At 38.5% G+C, this 16,531-nt stretch overlaps 1 protein-coding gene across 3 annotated transcripts in view; it reads right to left on the reverse strand.

Moving 5' to 3' along the window:
• The window catches only part of KCNT2 (potassium sodium-activated channel subfamily T member 2), a 370,804-nt gene that overhangs the window by 51,917 nt on the left and 302,356 nt on the right, over nucleotides 1–16,531 (reverse strand). For all 3 annotated transcript variants that reach the window (XM_065876379.1, XM_065876371.1, XM_065876363.1), the window contains 2 exons: nucleotides 15,378–15,489; nucleotides 1,037–1,138 (listed from right to left, as the gene is read on the reverse strand). In XM_065876379.1, the coding sequence (XP_065732451.1) occupies nucleotides 1,037–1,138; nucleotides 15,378–15,489 (214 nt within the window). The remainder of the gene's footprint in view (nucleotides 1–1,036; nucleotides 1,139–15,377; nucleotides 15,490–16,531) is intronic.

Here is a 16,531-nt window from a genome sequence, read left to right on the forward strand (position 1 = left end):
CGTGTGCCTGGCAATGGGGTCTGGGGTAGAAGCCTGGCTTCCGGAGTACCCAGATAATGTGTCTGGAAACTTTCGGGAGAACAGGAGTGTTTATGGTTCTTTACTGTGTTGTTCCCGCATTCATCTGGCATAAGCAGATGGTTTGAAACACGGCCAGAGACATAGTCATAGGCATAATTAGCCCAGAGGCCAGTAGAAAAGCCTTAACTCTCTTTGGATTAGTTTATTCAGCCAAGCATGGAGGAAGAGGGTACATAAAATACATGATCAAAAAAGACAACACAATGCTTGAATGCTTAATTTGAGATTAAAGTTATCAAATAACTTAAAGGCTTATGAATATCTTTTTTCTCTTAATGGATATATTTAAAAAGTATCTGATTACTTGATTCAGAGAATATGAAATATTGCTTTTGTTCAGTTTCTGAAAGAGTTAAAAAAAGATCAAAATATTTTAGTGTAAAATAAAATCTCTATGAACTTCTTAGGTAAAGTTAAGAATGATAAAATGACAATGTAAAACTCTGGCATTCAGGAACAAACTGAATGGTTCTTAGGGGTTGTAAAATCTTCCTTACGTTTTTCTGAAGCAGGCAATAATTAGCAGATGTTTAAAATGTCCTTGGTTTATCAGTTTATTGACATTATTTGCTATTACTTACTAAAACAATATGTATTAGAAAGAAAGCTGTCTTTTTTTTAACCTAGTAATTGTTTCTTAGCTTTTATTGTCTAGTAATGTGCTTAGAGGAATATGCAAAATGTATTAAAATGTCACATTAAACATTGTAGGACACTGGTGTCATAGAATGCCTGATATCACTTCATAGATTATTCTGAAAAATAATTTTTTCTTACTGTGTGTTTCATAGGCACATTTATGTCATTAAATACATGAAGTAAAATATTGGATTACTTCCAGAGCCAATTTTAAGTTAACGGCTCCAAGAGAAACACTAGTTGTATTATGCATTTGATAGAACCTAAAGAAAATAGAAAATAAACATTTTAGACAGATATAAGAAACACTGCATACCTGGTAAAGAAGCGTGTCCAACATACTGATACTGAACACCCTCCCGGCAGCAAAAGGCAGTCGGAACATAAAGGCCAAATTAGAACCTCGCTCTCTTTCTTTCTGTTCAGAAATTTGAAAAAGAAAAATTTGTGAGCATTCTCTATTTTATGCTTTTCTACTTACTTAAATTTTCCTAACATATGTGAAGAAAGCCATTTTTATCACGTGGTTCTTAACTATGAATGTGTCATGACTTCACTTTTAATTGTATTTTTAATGTCCCTTTACTTTTCATAACCAAGTTTTCCTGGTTAAAAATACCCAATAGTAAAGAAAGCTTAATCCTTTCATACATTAAACATTTATTTACTCTTAGTACCTATTTCTGAACAGGATTTGAAGTGACATTAATAAAAGGAACACACATAATAACATTATTTCATCAAATATAAAAAAACCTAAAGCCACATAATGTATCCTAACATCTAGAATATCTGCTTTTGAATATTCTCATATGTGAGGACAAAAAACGTAGGCAAGTAAGGGCGATCACAACCAGTGGTTCCTAGCTTTCTGTCATTCGAGTTTTAATTTACCCATCTGCCTTTAAAGTTGTGCCAACCATACCAATCTCCAGCTAAGCTTCTGTAAGTGACAAAAAAAGTGTGTGTGTTTGCGTGTGTATTATGGTGGATGAGGCTTTCTTTTGAAAAATTCTGTTGCTATTAGTGCCTGCTAATAAATGAAGGCCTAAGACCCGATGTTTGTGTAAGATTGGAAGGAATTTCTGAAGAATGAAACTTAACCTTGTACTTAAGTGGTAACCCCAAAAATGTTCGTTTCTTTTGCTGCCAACTTCCATTTAACAAGAAATTACAAGACACAGCCAAGCCAATAAAAAAATCACCCCTCGCTCTCAGAGGCAATGGGAGGAAGCCCCTGTTTCTAATGTAGCAAATTTGGGAGATCTCAAGGGAGGGGACGTCTCTGGGTCCCCCTTTTTAAGAATGGAGGGGAGGGAGCATTGCTGAAGGAAGGGGTCTTGGAGAGGACGGGGGCCACTGCTGCTGCTTGCTGTCATGATGGTACTAGAGAGCCTTGACCCCTGGGCTTCCCCTGGACAGACGGATGAGGCTGGTGCTCAGAATCAAACCTTTCAGGGAGAAACAGGAGTTATTCCACCACATCTAGGCCCATCCAGACTATAAGGACATCCTCACTTGAGATGTAGACAGAAGGAGGGATACGCAAGTGGTGCCCCCTTGGTGTCCGTGTCCATTACATCACCACGCAGTCTCTGATTTACTAGGCTTGGTGCCAAAAATGCTTCATTTGAACCGCCTCGGTGGTTAGGAGATGCCTGGAATGAGCTGTCTTCTTGCAGGGATAGGCAGGCTTTCCTGTGAATTGGGGGCCACATCTGGTTCTTAAGGTGTACTGCCAAAACCACAGATCTTCAGCCCATGTTAAAGCAAGTAGCCAAAATAAAGTGCTGAGACCCTAAGAATCTGAAGTCCAGCATCTGTCACAAGATCAGGTGGGAAACAGCAAGACTGCTGGGCTCTACACATGGCTCATTCAGGATCTTCTTTCCCAGAACTTGGCGACGGATCTCTGTTACCTGCCTGGGATCTTCTACGCCAAGGACCATCATCTCTGTTCATTGTTCACTCCTCTAGCTAACAAGGGGCTTGGGACACATGGCAAAGCACGATTTTATGCTTTTGCATGTTTTCTCATCCCTTAAAATTTTTAAATCAAGTTTTGTTCTTTTTTTTTTTTTTTTTTTTTTTTTATTTGATGCAGACTTAGCTGCAGTGGAACTAGACAGGGAATTAATTTGTTCATGGTTAGACTCAGAGAGTCGTGGTGGTCGGGTGGTGGCGATGGAGAGGCACAGGAGAATGTTCCCAAGGTGATCATACGTGGGGCTGGGGTGGGTGGGAGGCAGGGAGTGCGCAGTGGCTGCACAGACGGAGATCCGAGGAGCCGGACACACTGAGCACGTTCCAGCTGTAGAGGAAGATGTGGTCTCAAATACTGTTCAAAAATCAAGTCGGAGGAAGACTGAGAAAAGCCATAATTTAGTGATTAGAACATGATTCCAACTCCGGCCTCTCCTCTGCTCTCTCAGTGTGAAACCGTCTAGTTTTTGGCTTTAAATATCTCATCTTAGGACTTCTAAACCCATACATTAGCATTCACATCTTTCCCAAAGTTCAGTTACAGCTATCAGCCTGAATAGTTTTTTTTTTTTTCCAATTAGACAACTTTTACTAAATGAGAAAACTACATTTAAAATGTGTTTTAAAACAAAATGGAATTAGAAAAAAAGACATATGCATTTGAAAGAAGGTTGTACTGTGCTGAAAATCAAATCTCTTGCAGTAATACAATACGCCAATTCTTAAAACGTAAGTCAACAGAATTCTCAATTTAACATTTTCAAAGACGATATTAAGGTCAAGAATTTCACATCTATGGTAGCACTTATAGAAGGGCACTTATAAATATGATGTCCATCCCTGTGAAGCTTACACATTTGACAACGCTCAATAAAAGCTTTTAGAATCACATCCAAAAGTGCTGCATGCAAAGCATCACAAATCTGTGTCCTGTAACTTCTCCTTCTAACATCTGTATGTTGACTTTTCTACTCCTGTCATTGGTTAATACTACCCTTAAAAAAAAAAAAGAGAACAGGAAAAGAAATGCTGCGATAAACCCTTGGTCATGTACAGAAATTACTGCTACTATAGTTCACTACAAAGCATGTCTATACAATACCATATGAACTTTGATCATGAATATCTTTCTGTAAACATAATCTCATGCTTTACTAAAATGAATTTCTCATCATGCTGAATAATCGCCTAACTAGTTAATCAAAGGTACTGACTAGTCAATCAGAGAATCTCTGACCCCCATCTCCGCATCCCTCTCCCCAGTCCATCCATTAAATTTCCAAACTCCAGCATTTATCCTTAGAATTATCTTAGAATTATTCCCCTCTTTGCATCCTACTGCTACAGTACTTGCTGGGGCTTAAACCGACTATTAATTTGCCAATCTCTAGTCTTTTGTAACACCCAGTCATCCAACACGATGCTGCCAATTCATATACAAACAATTGCAATAATGTAAATTTTTGTTCATAAATCTAAAATCAGTTTACTCTAAGATTCAGACTTTCTTGCGGAATACATGCCTGGAGAACTCAAAGGCAAGATTTCTGTGAAAAAGCAACATATCCTCATGAAAAGAGCTTGTCCTAAGAATTTCCTGACAAAAACTTGAGTCTATGGTAAGCTCAGTGGATCAGAGGCAGGGTGATCTTTGGCATATAGCGGTTTCTTTCACTCACAATTATCCCTGCTCAATGATTTACTGACGGAGAAGATACATTTCCTAAATCCAGTGGGTTGTTCTCTAATTTTAATAAAGGTTTAACCAATATTTCAAATGTTCTCTTTTATTATATACCTACATTTACATAGATGCTTCAGTTAAATTACATTACGTAGCACATTTAATTTAAAAAAATTTTGGTTCAGTTACATTTTCATACACTGTATTTTCCAAATACAGAAATATTCTTTTACCTTCAGGGCTTACACTGAAGGAAAGGTACTCTCTTCCTTTTTCCACACATCTGAATCCTATTGATAAGTATCATTTTATAAGTCATTCATTATTAAAGGTTCCAATCAAACATTAACTCATTCATTTATTTACTAAATTAGTCAGTTAACAAATACATTAGTCAGTTAACTAACAAATACATTAGTCAGTTAACAAATGTTGACAAGTCTACTCTACATAGGGCATTATCCTTAGTGCTAGGCATACAGAATCCCTGTATAGAACTCATAAATTCTGTTAATATAGAATTATTATGCATTGAATATGGACCAGGCACTAGTAAACAAATATGGATACTTTCCTTGCCTACAAGAACTCACAAACTGTGAGTGATACCAAAAACAAATAGGGAAGACACCGGGGTGAGAATATGCAACAAGACAGGGGTAGATGCTTGGGTAGCACGTAGGAAGGGCGTCTACCGTAGTCTTCTGGTGGAAAAGTCGAGAGACTGAATTAGAAGTGATGTCTAAGTGGAGACGCAAATATGAGTAGAAATTAGCCAGTAAATTTGGGAAGGGCAGGTGTTAAGCAGAAAGTTATAAACAAAAGGTTCAGCATATGCTAGAAGCTGGATAGGAATAAAGCTTAAGAGACTTGAGGAGCTATAAGCAATTCTGTTTGAATACAGCATTGAGTGTGAGTGTACGGGCTGGAAGAGCAGGTCAGAAGTGAGACTGGAACAGAAGCCAGGAATTAGATGTTAAAGTTCCAGGACACTTGAGAAGAAAAAGGATGTTATCAAGAATTACACTGAAAAACAAGGGTGAAAATTGGGACAGCTCCAGGAAAAATAGGATATAAGATGAACCCATTTTGAAATCATGTTAACAATTTTGAATTGTATCTTAAGTGTAATGAGAAAAAACTTACATATTTTTTAAGAGGAGGAGTGATATGGCCACATTTCTAGAATGGTCATTCTGGTGACAATATGGAAAATGGACTGGAAATGGGGAGGTGGCACTGGGAGACCAAGCAAGTTAAACGAGGGTGTTAAGGCAGCAATTCTAGTGAGAAATGAAGGTTTACAGAAACAGATCTTCTTCAAATATATTTAGACATCAGACATTAAATTTGAGGGGATTTTTGACTGAATTGGGTAGTAGAGAGAAGATGAAGATGATACCCCACTTTCTGGATAACTGGGTGGATAAGTGTGCCCTTCTGTAAAAAAAGGAAATGTGGGAGAAGAGAAGACTGTAAGTTAATTTGGACTTGAGTTTCAAGGTTAGTAGAAAAGTCCAATTGCTAAAAATATGGATCCAACAGACAGTATAACACACAGTGGTTGGGAGCTTGGATTCTACAGACACACAAGGTGACCAGTCAAGTATTGCCACTTCTGGTTGGATGATCTCATACAAGTTACTTAAGCCCCTTCTTCCTCTGTTTCATCACCTGTGAAATGGGGTTCATATTGGTGATGACATTGCATTGTCATTCTAATAAATATACAAGATAAAACATCTAAAAGTATTATGTATAGTAAGCACTTACTGTCTTCTATTACTAGTAATTCTTCAAACACATCAAATGATGCATCACCTTGTGGACTTGATATTGCTTGCTTTCTTCCTGTACTGATACTTCCAAGTTTTGACTGGGCTGGTCTGGTGTTATCATTATAGCTCAAATATCACCTCCCCAAAGAGACCTTACTTTATCACCTTATTTAAAGTAGGCGTTCCCCAGTTACTTTTGAATATAACCCTGTTATGACTTTCAGAGATCTGAAATCTATAATTCCTTGTTTATTTTTTTATTAGTTAACTGTTGGTCTGAGGTAGCTCAGTGAGTCCCAGAACAATGCCTAACACAATGCCTGGCACACAGTCAATGAAATTTATTGAACAAATGAATAAATCCTTTCCACTTATAGTAGTTGCCTACATCTAGTGAAAATTTGTTGCATAAAGTTGAAAACATTTATATTAAGAGGGAGGAAGGAAACCCTTTGAGGTTTACTCAATACCCCTTCTTCTCACTTTGGTTCTTTAGGTTTGAAGATGGAAAAACTACAATGTTTGTGTTATATAAATTTCTCTGACTTTAGTATTTCTTTTGACTATTGTGTGTTATAAAATACAATAGTAAATATTTCTATGATTGCTTCGAGTATAAATATATAATACCTTTTTATCAGACATATTGTATTTGCTTCCTTAGTAGAATTCTAGATTCAACTGAAGCTTCCATGATGATTTTGTGTTTTCCTAACAACCACTTACCTAAAAATACCTAAAAGAAATCTGAGAAATCCAAATCAATATTAAAAGATCCCAGACACTTTAATACCCTTGGTCTTACCTATTTCTTTCATTTGGTTTGTTATCATGAACATATGCTTTTTCTGGAAGAAGGGATCTGTTTCTGGCAGAAACTGTGTTTTTTTTTAAACTGTGTCCATCCAGTACCATATGGAATAGATGATAAAATTATTGGACTTAGCAGAACGGTGTGGGAGGTGAAAAAAAGTCAAGAATTTTATTGGCATAAATTAACGGTTTCTATCCGTATTTTCTCAGCGATTGGCTTTTCTCACCATTCATCCTACTTGACCTTCTTTACACTGTTTGACATAATGTCTTCTTTTTTTTCCCTCTTTTCCTCCCTCTTTCTCCCTGTCCCTACCCTAGTTCACCAACAACCCTCAAATCCTATTTCCAAATTCTCAGGTCCTGGGCAAACTAACTCTGCCTTTCCTCTCACAAAACTGCTTGCCGAGGGAGTGGCCTTTTGAATGCAAATACAGAAAATCCTTATATTAAAATACCAAAGCCTTCAATGAGTTGCTAGTGTTTTATGTATCCTGTTTACAGAGCCTTCCCCAGAAAGAGACTCATCTCTACAGAAGGTACCCCATCACAGGGGCTCTGCATAGCAGCTCTGAGATGCGCTGGCTCTTCCAGAACAGGTTTCCTATCAGAGCCTCTCAATGAAGTGTGTGCTTGGGAACTGAGGAGAGGACCCTGGGCCATCGGTGGCTTTAAATCAATCTCTCTTTCTCTTTCTTTCATCTCTCCTCTTTTTATATTGCAAACAGAAAGAGGAGGAGATTCTAGTAATAAAGAGCATTTCTCTCTGCCTGTTCACTTTTCTTCTTACTGGAAAGAGTAGGTTCCCACTACACCCATGCACACACACACGTACACAAACACACACACACACACACACGCACACGCACATCTGTTCCAGTCTAAGTGGCAGCTTAGAGGGGGTGCATTTGATGGACACTCAGGGAGTCCACCTTGTTTATGAGGATTCAAGGCTAACTCAGACCCACGTCCCAAAAAACCCTTGAGTCAACCCAAGGCAAGTTCATGCTGAAGGAGTTTGGGGTGTGCGGGACCCTCTTCCTTATCTTAGAGAGGAATGCAGGGTCTTCTAAGCAATGTTATTATCCTCCTACACTAAAATACAAGTGGTCCTTGCCTTATAAATAGGGTGATTATATAGTTAACCATCCAAATCAGGACATCTTGACAGGAGCTCCTAGTAATTATACTGAGACAATAGCCATACACTAGGAGTGATGGGCAAAACTGGACTTCAACCACGCCACTTATATGTTAGAAATATGTGTTTTACAAACAATACACACAAATGGCTTCCTGCACCCTGTTCTCCCGTGAAGGCCCTGATGCTCCTGAGAATTGAGAAATTTGGAAAAGTGGAAGCTTCTGAAAGACATGTAGGTTCAGAAATAAAGAAAGAAAGGATGTTGAAGGATTAAACATGTGAATTTTGGTGTGTGGGGGGGCATAAACATTCAGCCTGTGACAACTTTGAAACTATTGTGTGAAATCATAATACTATGCACACTCTTTTTTTCTTTTTTTCTTTTTTTTGGCTGTGCTTCACAGCTTGCAGGATCTTACTTCCTGGACCGGGTATTGAACCCAGGCCCTATCAGTGAAAGCACCGAGTGCTAACCACTGGACTTCACTACACACATTCTTAATAGATACATTTGTACATTAAAATAGTTATCCATATATAAATTACATATCATCACTCCTCTAGAGTAGATCTGGCAGTGCTTTACTACATTTAAAAGCAATAGAAACTAGTTAGCATTATCAAATTCTTCCTGGACCAATATGGGGGAAGGTAAATATTTTCTTAAAAATTGGATAAGAAATTTTCCTAATGAATCCGGAAGATAGCACCAAACTCTCCCTCATCATTATAGCACTTAGATTATGAATAAAAAGTAGTCCAAGTTGTTTGGACAGAAAAAAAAAGAATACGGCAATGTGTTTTTGTTTGTTCCGATATATCTGTCTCCCGTCAAATTACAAATTCTATGTGTTTTATTCAAATTCATAACTTCTAGCATTGAGGAAGGCATATGGCTCATAGTAGGTGCTCAGAGAATATTTAGTGGCTTGAATTTAAATTGAGAATATGTAAAATTTTGCCTTCTAGCTTTAAGACGGCGAATATGTTAAAAAGTAAATGATATTCTTGCCTATTTCTCCTGGAATATATCTCCAATGTGTATTATTTTGCTCTACCACTGACTACATTAGCAATATATGATTTATAGCCATGACTGTTTCTATTCTGACACTCATTCTCTAACACCAACAGGGTGTCCTACAATTCAATCCTGACGCTCACTACTCAGAGTTGGCTCAGACCCCCAAGGCTGCTCTCATTTCAGCCACCATCTCCAAGTCCTTGGTGTCTCCAAACCAACAGCACTTCTTCTCCATCCAGCTACAAATCTGGGGCTTCCCATAACAGCCTCAGTTTCAATAATTTTCCAGAATGCTCACAGAACGTGTGAAAGTGCTATACTTAATGATTATCATCTTAATATAAAGAATGCAAATGAACAACAGATGAAAAGGCACACAGGGCAAGTCTGGGAGGGTCCTGAGCACAGAAGCTTCTGTCTCCATGGAGTCTGAGGGCACCACCTTCCCGGTACATCAATATGTTCACCAATCAGGAAGCTCTCAAGCCTCATTCTTCAGAGTTTTATCAAAGTTTCATGATGTAGGCATGATTAATTAACTCATTAACCACATGATTAAACCCAATCTCCAGCCCCTTTCCCCTCCCTGGAAGCAGGGAGGTGAGGAGGTACTGAAAGTTTCAATCTTCAAGGCCCCTCCATGAGTTGCCTTGTTAACATAAAATCAGGCATGGTTGAAAGGTATGAATAACAGAAGACACTCCTATCACTTAGGAAATTCCAAGAGTTTTTGAAGTGCTGTGTCGGGAACTACAGACAGAGACCAATTATTATTTTTTATTATACCGTATTATTCATCTCACTTTTTCATTACCTTTCTTCTTACATCAATGTGTAATTACCATATGATTGCTAAAGTGTAATTATGATCATCACAGCAATTCAAAAGCAATTTTTAAAAAGCAGTCTTGAAGCAAATTGCACCATAAGCATGAATAAAATTCATTTTTATGAAATGCATCAAAATAAGAGAAATGAAATAAGTCTTTAGAGGGAGATGAGACAAAAAATTTCTCTTTTTTTTCTATTGTTGTTTTCCTCTCTTCCGGTTCCTTGTTACCCGTCACATTGCCCATCTTTGCTTAGCTCTCATACTGTGTTTCTGCTGCCCACTACATCAGATTTTTAGGAGAAGTGTCAATGACCCAATGACCAATGACTGAACATGGGAAGTACGGTTGGTCCTGTGTATCTGCAGGTTCCACACCTGCCAATTCCACCAACCACAGACTGAAAATACTGGAGAAAAAAAATTCCAGAAAGTTCCTAAAAGCAAAACCTGAATTTGCCACCTACTGGCAACTATTTACATAGAACTTACATTGTGTTAGGTATTATAAGTAATCTAGAGATGATTGAAAGTACACAGGAGGGTGTGCGTAAGTGATACGCAGACACTACACCACCATTTTATATAAGGGACTTGAGCATCCTCAGATTTTGGTCCCTGCTGGGGTGGGGGTGGGGTGAGAAGGGAGGGGTCCTGAAACCAATCCCCCATGGATACCGAGGGACGACTCTACTTTTGAGTAAACAGTAGCAGTAAGGTAATGTCAATATCCAAGACAAGAAAGATAATGTAATAGAAAATAAAACAACTCAGCAACAATGAAAGAATAATCAGATGAAAAAAATACAAACTAAAGCATGATGGTCTGGTCCATTAGGAAGTTATTATTGTGGATATTCTTCAGTGAGTTGTCGCTTCCAGAGAAACCTTGAAGAGTATTCCTTCATTAGCAATGGCAACGACATATCTACGAGAATGCAAGGTCTACCAAGAACACATCAGCTACCAGGCTGAATGCAGGCTAACCTTCCATACTCATTCTTGCAAATCCTATCACTTCTTCAATTTGAATGACAACCACGATCAGTTTCCTAATACTAAAACTACCTCCCTGTGCTTAGAATACAAGTATAGGAAGATGATTACTTTAAACAGTAAACTAACTGTATACGTATAAGTGATAAGAAGCACTGATGAGAAATGAACAGTTACCATTATCACTGATGGCATGTGTGTGAGATTGCCAGGGCTGCCGTAAGGAAGTATCATAAACTGAGTGGATTAAACAACAGAAACTTATTGCCTCTCAGTTCTGCATGCTCAAAGTCTGAAATCAAGGTGTTGGCACTTTTTGGTTCCTTCTGAGGACTGTAAGTGAAGGTTCTCTTCCAGGTCTCTCTCCTTGGCTTGTGGATGGCTGTCCTCCCTTTAAATGTGTCTGTCTCTGTGTCCAACTTTACCCTTTTTACAAGGATTGCCAGTCATTTTGGATTAGGGTCCACCCCAATGGCCTTCTTCAACTTGCTTATCTCTGTAAAAACCCTACCTTCAAATAATGTCACCTTCTGAGGTAGTGGAGGTTAGGACACCAACACATCTTTTTTGGTGGGTGGAGGGACATAATTCAACCCACAATAGCACAACAGTCTAAAACATTTCTATGTGACGATCCTATTTCAATGGATAAAAATGATAATAAGTGAATTAAAAAAGGATTTTCCATGGTTTTATAGCATTCAAACCATTGGTTTCAATTCCACTTCCCCTAACTCCTCTGTTCCTAATAATTAGGTAATGTATTGATTTTTTGTATTCTTCTTGGGAAATATCTAGAAGATGCAAGGGTAAACATAAATCTAAAAAAAAATGAATTTCCCCGATGCCAAAAAAGAAAGAAAACTCCCCTCTCCCACTTCTTTTTCCTAGAGAGTTTCCTTAAAAATAACTTGGAATTGTAAATCCTTTCCATGTCTCTTTGAGATGGATACAAAGTCTGAATAACTTCTAGCTAGCTTCGTATCCCGGGAATGCCTTTCTCGAGGGGGGTGGGGGTGGGGTGGGGGTGGGGGGGCCTTGGAACTATCTTTTTGAAATGTGAATGTAATGTATCCTGTCTCTCTCTTTGGGAGCTTAGCCTAGGTGCCTGGCTCCAAGTTGTAACCTTTTGCTTGCTACAAAGTTAGAAGACATTTTATTTTTCCTTTGGATCAAGACAGTTAACATGTATGTAAATGACTGTATCTGCCTGGCTATATAAAAGGATAAGATGTCTTTCTTTCTTTGCAATGTCTTTAGTGGATTGCTGAGATGCATATCACAGTCTGGTTTAATGCTTATTCAAACAAAACTTTTCTACATTTCTGAAGAGGACTTCTAGGTTGGATGAGGATTTTATTTTTCATTAATTCCCCAAAAGAGATCAAAATCTCATTTCGTTCTTCTTTTTCCCTCGTGCAGTAGATACACAATAATATAGACACACACATTTACCAACATGAAAATCTCTTCCACAATTATGACCTTACATCAACTGATCTGGAATAAAACTGAATACACACAATAGAATATTTATTAGTGATGATGTTGACAATAGTAATTTATAATTATGAGTTTAGGGCTATTTATTTGAGTACTGATTATATGCCAAAACTGGGCTAAGTATTGTGACTAGATTGTGTGGTGTGATCTTGGCAATGACCCTATCATTTGGCTATTACCACTATTTTCCAGAGACAAATCCCAAGGCTACAAACGTGTCATAGATTTATCCAGGTTCCAATCCTACAAAGTAGTAGAGCCTGTCTTCTTCATCATGGGGTGAGCCTCCCTCTCTTGTCATGGAGGAGACTGTACCACACCAGGCCAGCATGGGTTCCACTGGATTCCCATCCGTGGGTTTGCCTTTGGATTCTCAGCCATTCAGCTGTGATTCCCACCCTTTCCATGCTGTTAAAGCAGTTTGACATAAGAGATGCTTTCTAAACATGAATGGCTTTAAGTTTCTCTTACGGCACTCACTCAATGACACTGAGCAGGATACTGCCTTTTGTTTTTCAGTCTCCTAGACCTTCCCTGAGTTCTAAAGGGCAGATTCACTTACTAATTAGGGGAGTGAGGGAATGCAGAAAGAAGCAATTGTGCTCCATTTATAGCTATTATAAAATACTGGCTATATTCCCCCTGTTATCCATATATCTTTATAGCTTATTTTATACCTATAGTTTCTCTTAATCCCCTAACCCTATATAGCCCCTCCCTCCTTCCCTCTCCCCACTGGCAACCACTAGCTTGTTCTCTATATCTGTGAGTCTGCTTCTTTTTTTGTTATATTCACTAGTTTGTATAACCTTTAAAAATTGTGAATCACTGTATTGTATATCAAGTATACTTCAATAAAGAAAGGAAAAGAAAAGAAAAAAGGCAAGGAAAGAACAGAAAAGAGTAGTACAGCAATGGGGCCTGATCGTGGTTCCTCCTTGGGGGATGTACAAAACATTTACATACATATCTCTGAGCTCTGTGGGAACTAAGGCTCCCACCCTGGTGGAGGATGGTAACTTCAGGCAGACCATAAGCTCGTGAACCCAGACTGGTTGGAATGAGAAGGTTGATGATTGAGATTCCTGGAATACCACCTCCAACCAATCAGAGGAGAGTAACACACCCTGCAGCCCCCTCCCCAAATTTTGCCTATAAAATGTCTTCCCCAAAAACCATCAGAGAGTTCAGGTCTTTAGAGCACTTGTTGCCCCGTTCTCCTTGCTTGGCCCTTTCTCTGCTCCAAACTCTGACCTTTCAGTGTATTTGGCCTCACTGTGTGTTGGGCACAACAGTTATTTAATCTGTCTTAAACTCTGTTTCCTCATCTGGAAGCAGTGCCTAGCAACAAGGTAACTATGCCTATAAAGGGGCGGTGGCAAGGTTCCACCAACACAATGTATGTGACCAGCGTTGAAGAAGGAAACCATAAGACAAGAGTACCTCACTCTGTGAGTACCTCACAGACAAGAAAGAAGTGACCTCACTCAACAGTACGTCACCCAGGAATCAGGACAGTGCCCGACGTAACAGGTAATCAAAATAAAATGAAGTGAAGGAAAAAAACTAACCAAAAAAAATGTAAGCCATCCTTATCTCTATTTTATAAATATTATTACAAACAATAAAGATGGCATAGATTTAACACATTTTCACATGTATAAGATTGGATCTTATTTTTTTCTCTTACATCGAATTCTCCCAGTACACTAGTATCAAGTACACCTGGAATGCAAAATCCATTTATCCCCACACTCAGCCTGGATACTGAGAAGAAAACCACACTTTTCTGTGCCCATAACATGACTTTGCAACAACGCTACTGTCTTCCTTAGCGTTATTCTCATCTCTTCCCAATCCTAGTAAGTCCCCACTTGAAAAGAGCCTCATTAAATACAATTCCCAACTCTTGATAAACTTTGACCTTCCTTTCCCCACTCCAAGACATTGACAAAGCTCTCCTGAGTCTTAATTAGCTCTATCTGATTGCAGGCATTTTTTAGATTTGTGGGGAGAAAAATTCATCTTTGGCTATTATAAAACCACTCTTATTTCTTAGGTGGACTTGAGTCTTTGACATGTCCAGGCCAACTTTTTTTGGATCCCAGGTATATGTTTTTATTCATGGATGGCTCACTTGGGGTACAAATTTTGGAGACCTTTTATATAAAGTTGTGAAGAGAGGTGTTGGCTAGGAAGGCAAGGAACAAGGAGTTTTAAGCAAAGGCAGATGTGCTGTTATCCTAAAGATTCCAAGGGCATTTATGACAGCAGTCATGCATCTAAACAGGTGACAGGCAGGTGGATGGATGCTCATGGGATAGAAGAGCAAACAACTTTCAATTTTAATAAATATTTATAAACCAAAAAAAAAAAAAAAACAAAAAAGCTCTCTTGAGGTGACAGCCTCCCTTACGTAAGCAATAAACTTGGCTTTGTCTCAGATTGTGAGCTTGTGTCTCATATTATCTCCTCTGGGAACTGACTTTCAACAAAGCCTACAAGTTTCCTAGGACTGTAAGGATTTATGAAAACTGCAAATTCCTACGTAAATATAGATGTCTTGACAGAGTACTCGTGGTATTATCAATAATGGACATTATAAGTGAGTATATATACCCCTGCTGAGTTTAACTCTTTCATATATCATGCTTTCAATTTATGATTAATGATGATGGAACGAGATACCTCTATCATGTTCACTTGTGATATATATGGTTCAAATCCATCAATCCATACTTTAAAAAAATTATAAATTAAGATTTTAGCCCCCATATAGGAATTCAAAACAGCATTTTTATTTTTACTATTTCATGGCATTCCTCTCTACATGTAGAAATTTTAGAGTTAGTCTTTCAGCCCAAAAGGTTAAATGCAACTTACTTCATGATGTGAATTCCTACCTTTTCCAGCTTGGAAAGAGCAAGGGAGTAACAGTCTTTGGCTCTGAATTGCATGAATCTCATGTTGGCTGGGTGGGTGAGCTCTGTGATAATACTGAGACTGGAAAACAACCTGCATTTCAAAGAAACATTTGCATTACGCTAACAATCCAATATGGTATTTTTTATAACAACATATTTATGAGTGAGTGATACCTAGCTGTAGGCATAAAACTACACGCAATTATAAGAGCAGGCCATACCACATCACCTGTTCTGTGCAGTGCAAGAAAAATGAAACCCTCTTTCCCAAAGAATATTTTAACCAACATTTTAGCACCATAAGAAAAATAAATTCAGTAATTTGGCTTTTATTAGGCATTTTCTTGTCACACATTCATAAAGCTGATTGAAGAAGTTACCTCATGGATAATATTGAAATAGAAATTTGTAAGGTGAATATCCGGATTGGCAAAAATTTCCTATGATGAGCTTATTGTTCATAATTGAGTTCTTTGATCTTCTATGGTTCCCTGTCCTCATAGTATGTGCTTTTAAATGCCAAATCCTGCTACAATGAACTTCTGAGAAGAGCAACTATTTTAACTGAAATAACAACTCATTGTAATGAATTGAGGTCATGGCTCAATTGATGGCATTGTTCTAGAAGGATCCTGAGACTTCCCACTTGCCCAGAGTTTTGCATTAGCGTTCTTTCCATTTACCTCCTCTCCCTCAAAAACACACACGTGTGCAAGCGCACACATACCCATGCACACGCATGACTTCTCCCCCCCCGAAAAACCGGGCAAAATAAAACCACAGCAAACACCTTCTTATTGTCGCTGTGCTTGATGTCGCTGATCTCTAGCTGATGTCCGTGATCACTGGTAGCTGTCCTGGCTCAAATATTTTGAGATTCTCTGTGGCGGCCACATCATGTGATAATCAGCTTTGCTCTCCATACAATATGTCTTCAAACCCAGTTATGGCCACTTCAAATTCCTACCAGTAGCTGAACCCATGCCTTGAACTCAGGCACTAGAACTGACCGAAATATGCTGGCCAGAAACATCTGACTCGTGGCTCAGAAACAAATCAGCATCTCCAGCTGATCTCGCATTATCTGCGGGGTCCAGGAGTGAGGGCACTGTTACTCCATCTGCCTGAGCGCT

This window comes from Phocoena phocoena, chromosome 1, assembly GCF_963924675.1.
Source record: "Phocoena phocoena chromosome 1, mPhoPho1.1, whole genome shotgun sequence".
NCBI lineage: Eukaryota > Metazoa > Chordata > Mammalia > Artiodactyla > Phocoenidae > Phocoena > Phocoena phocoena.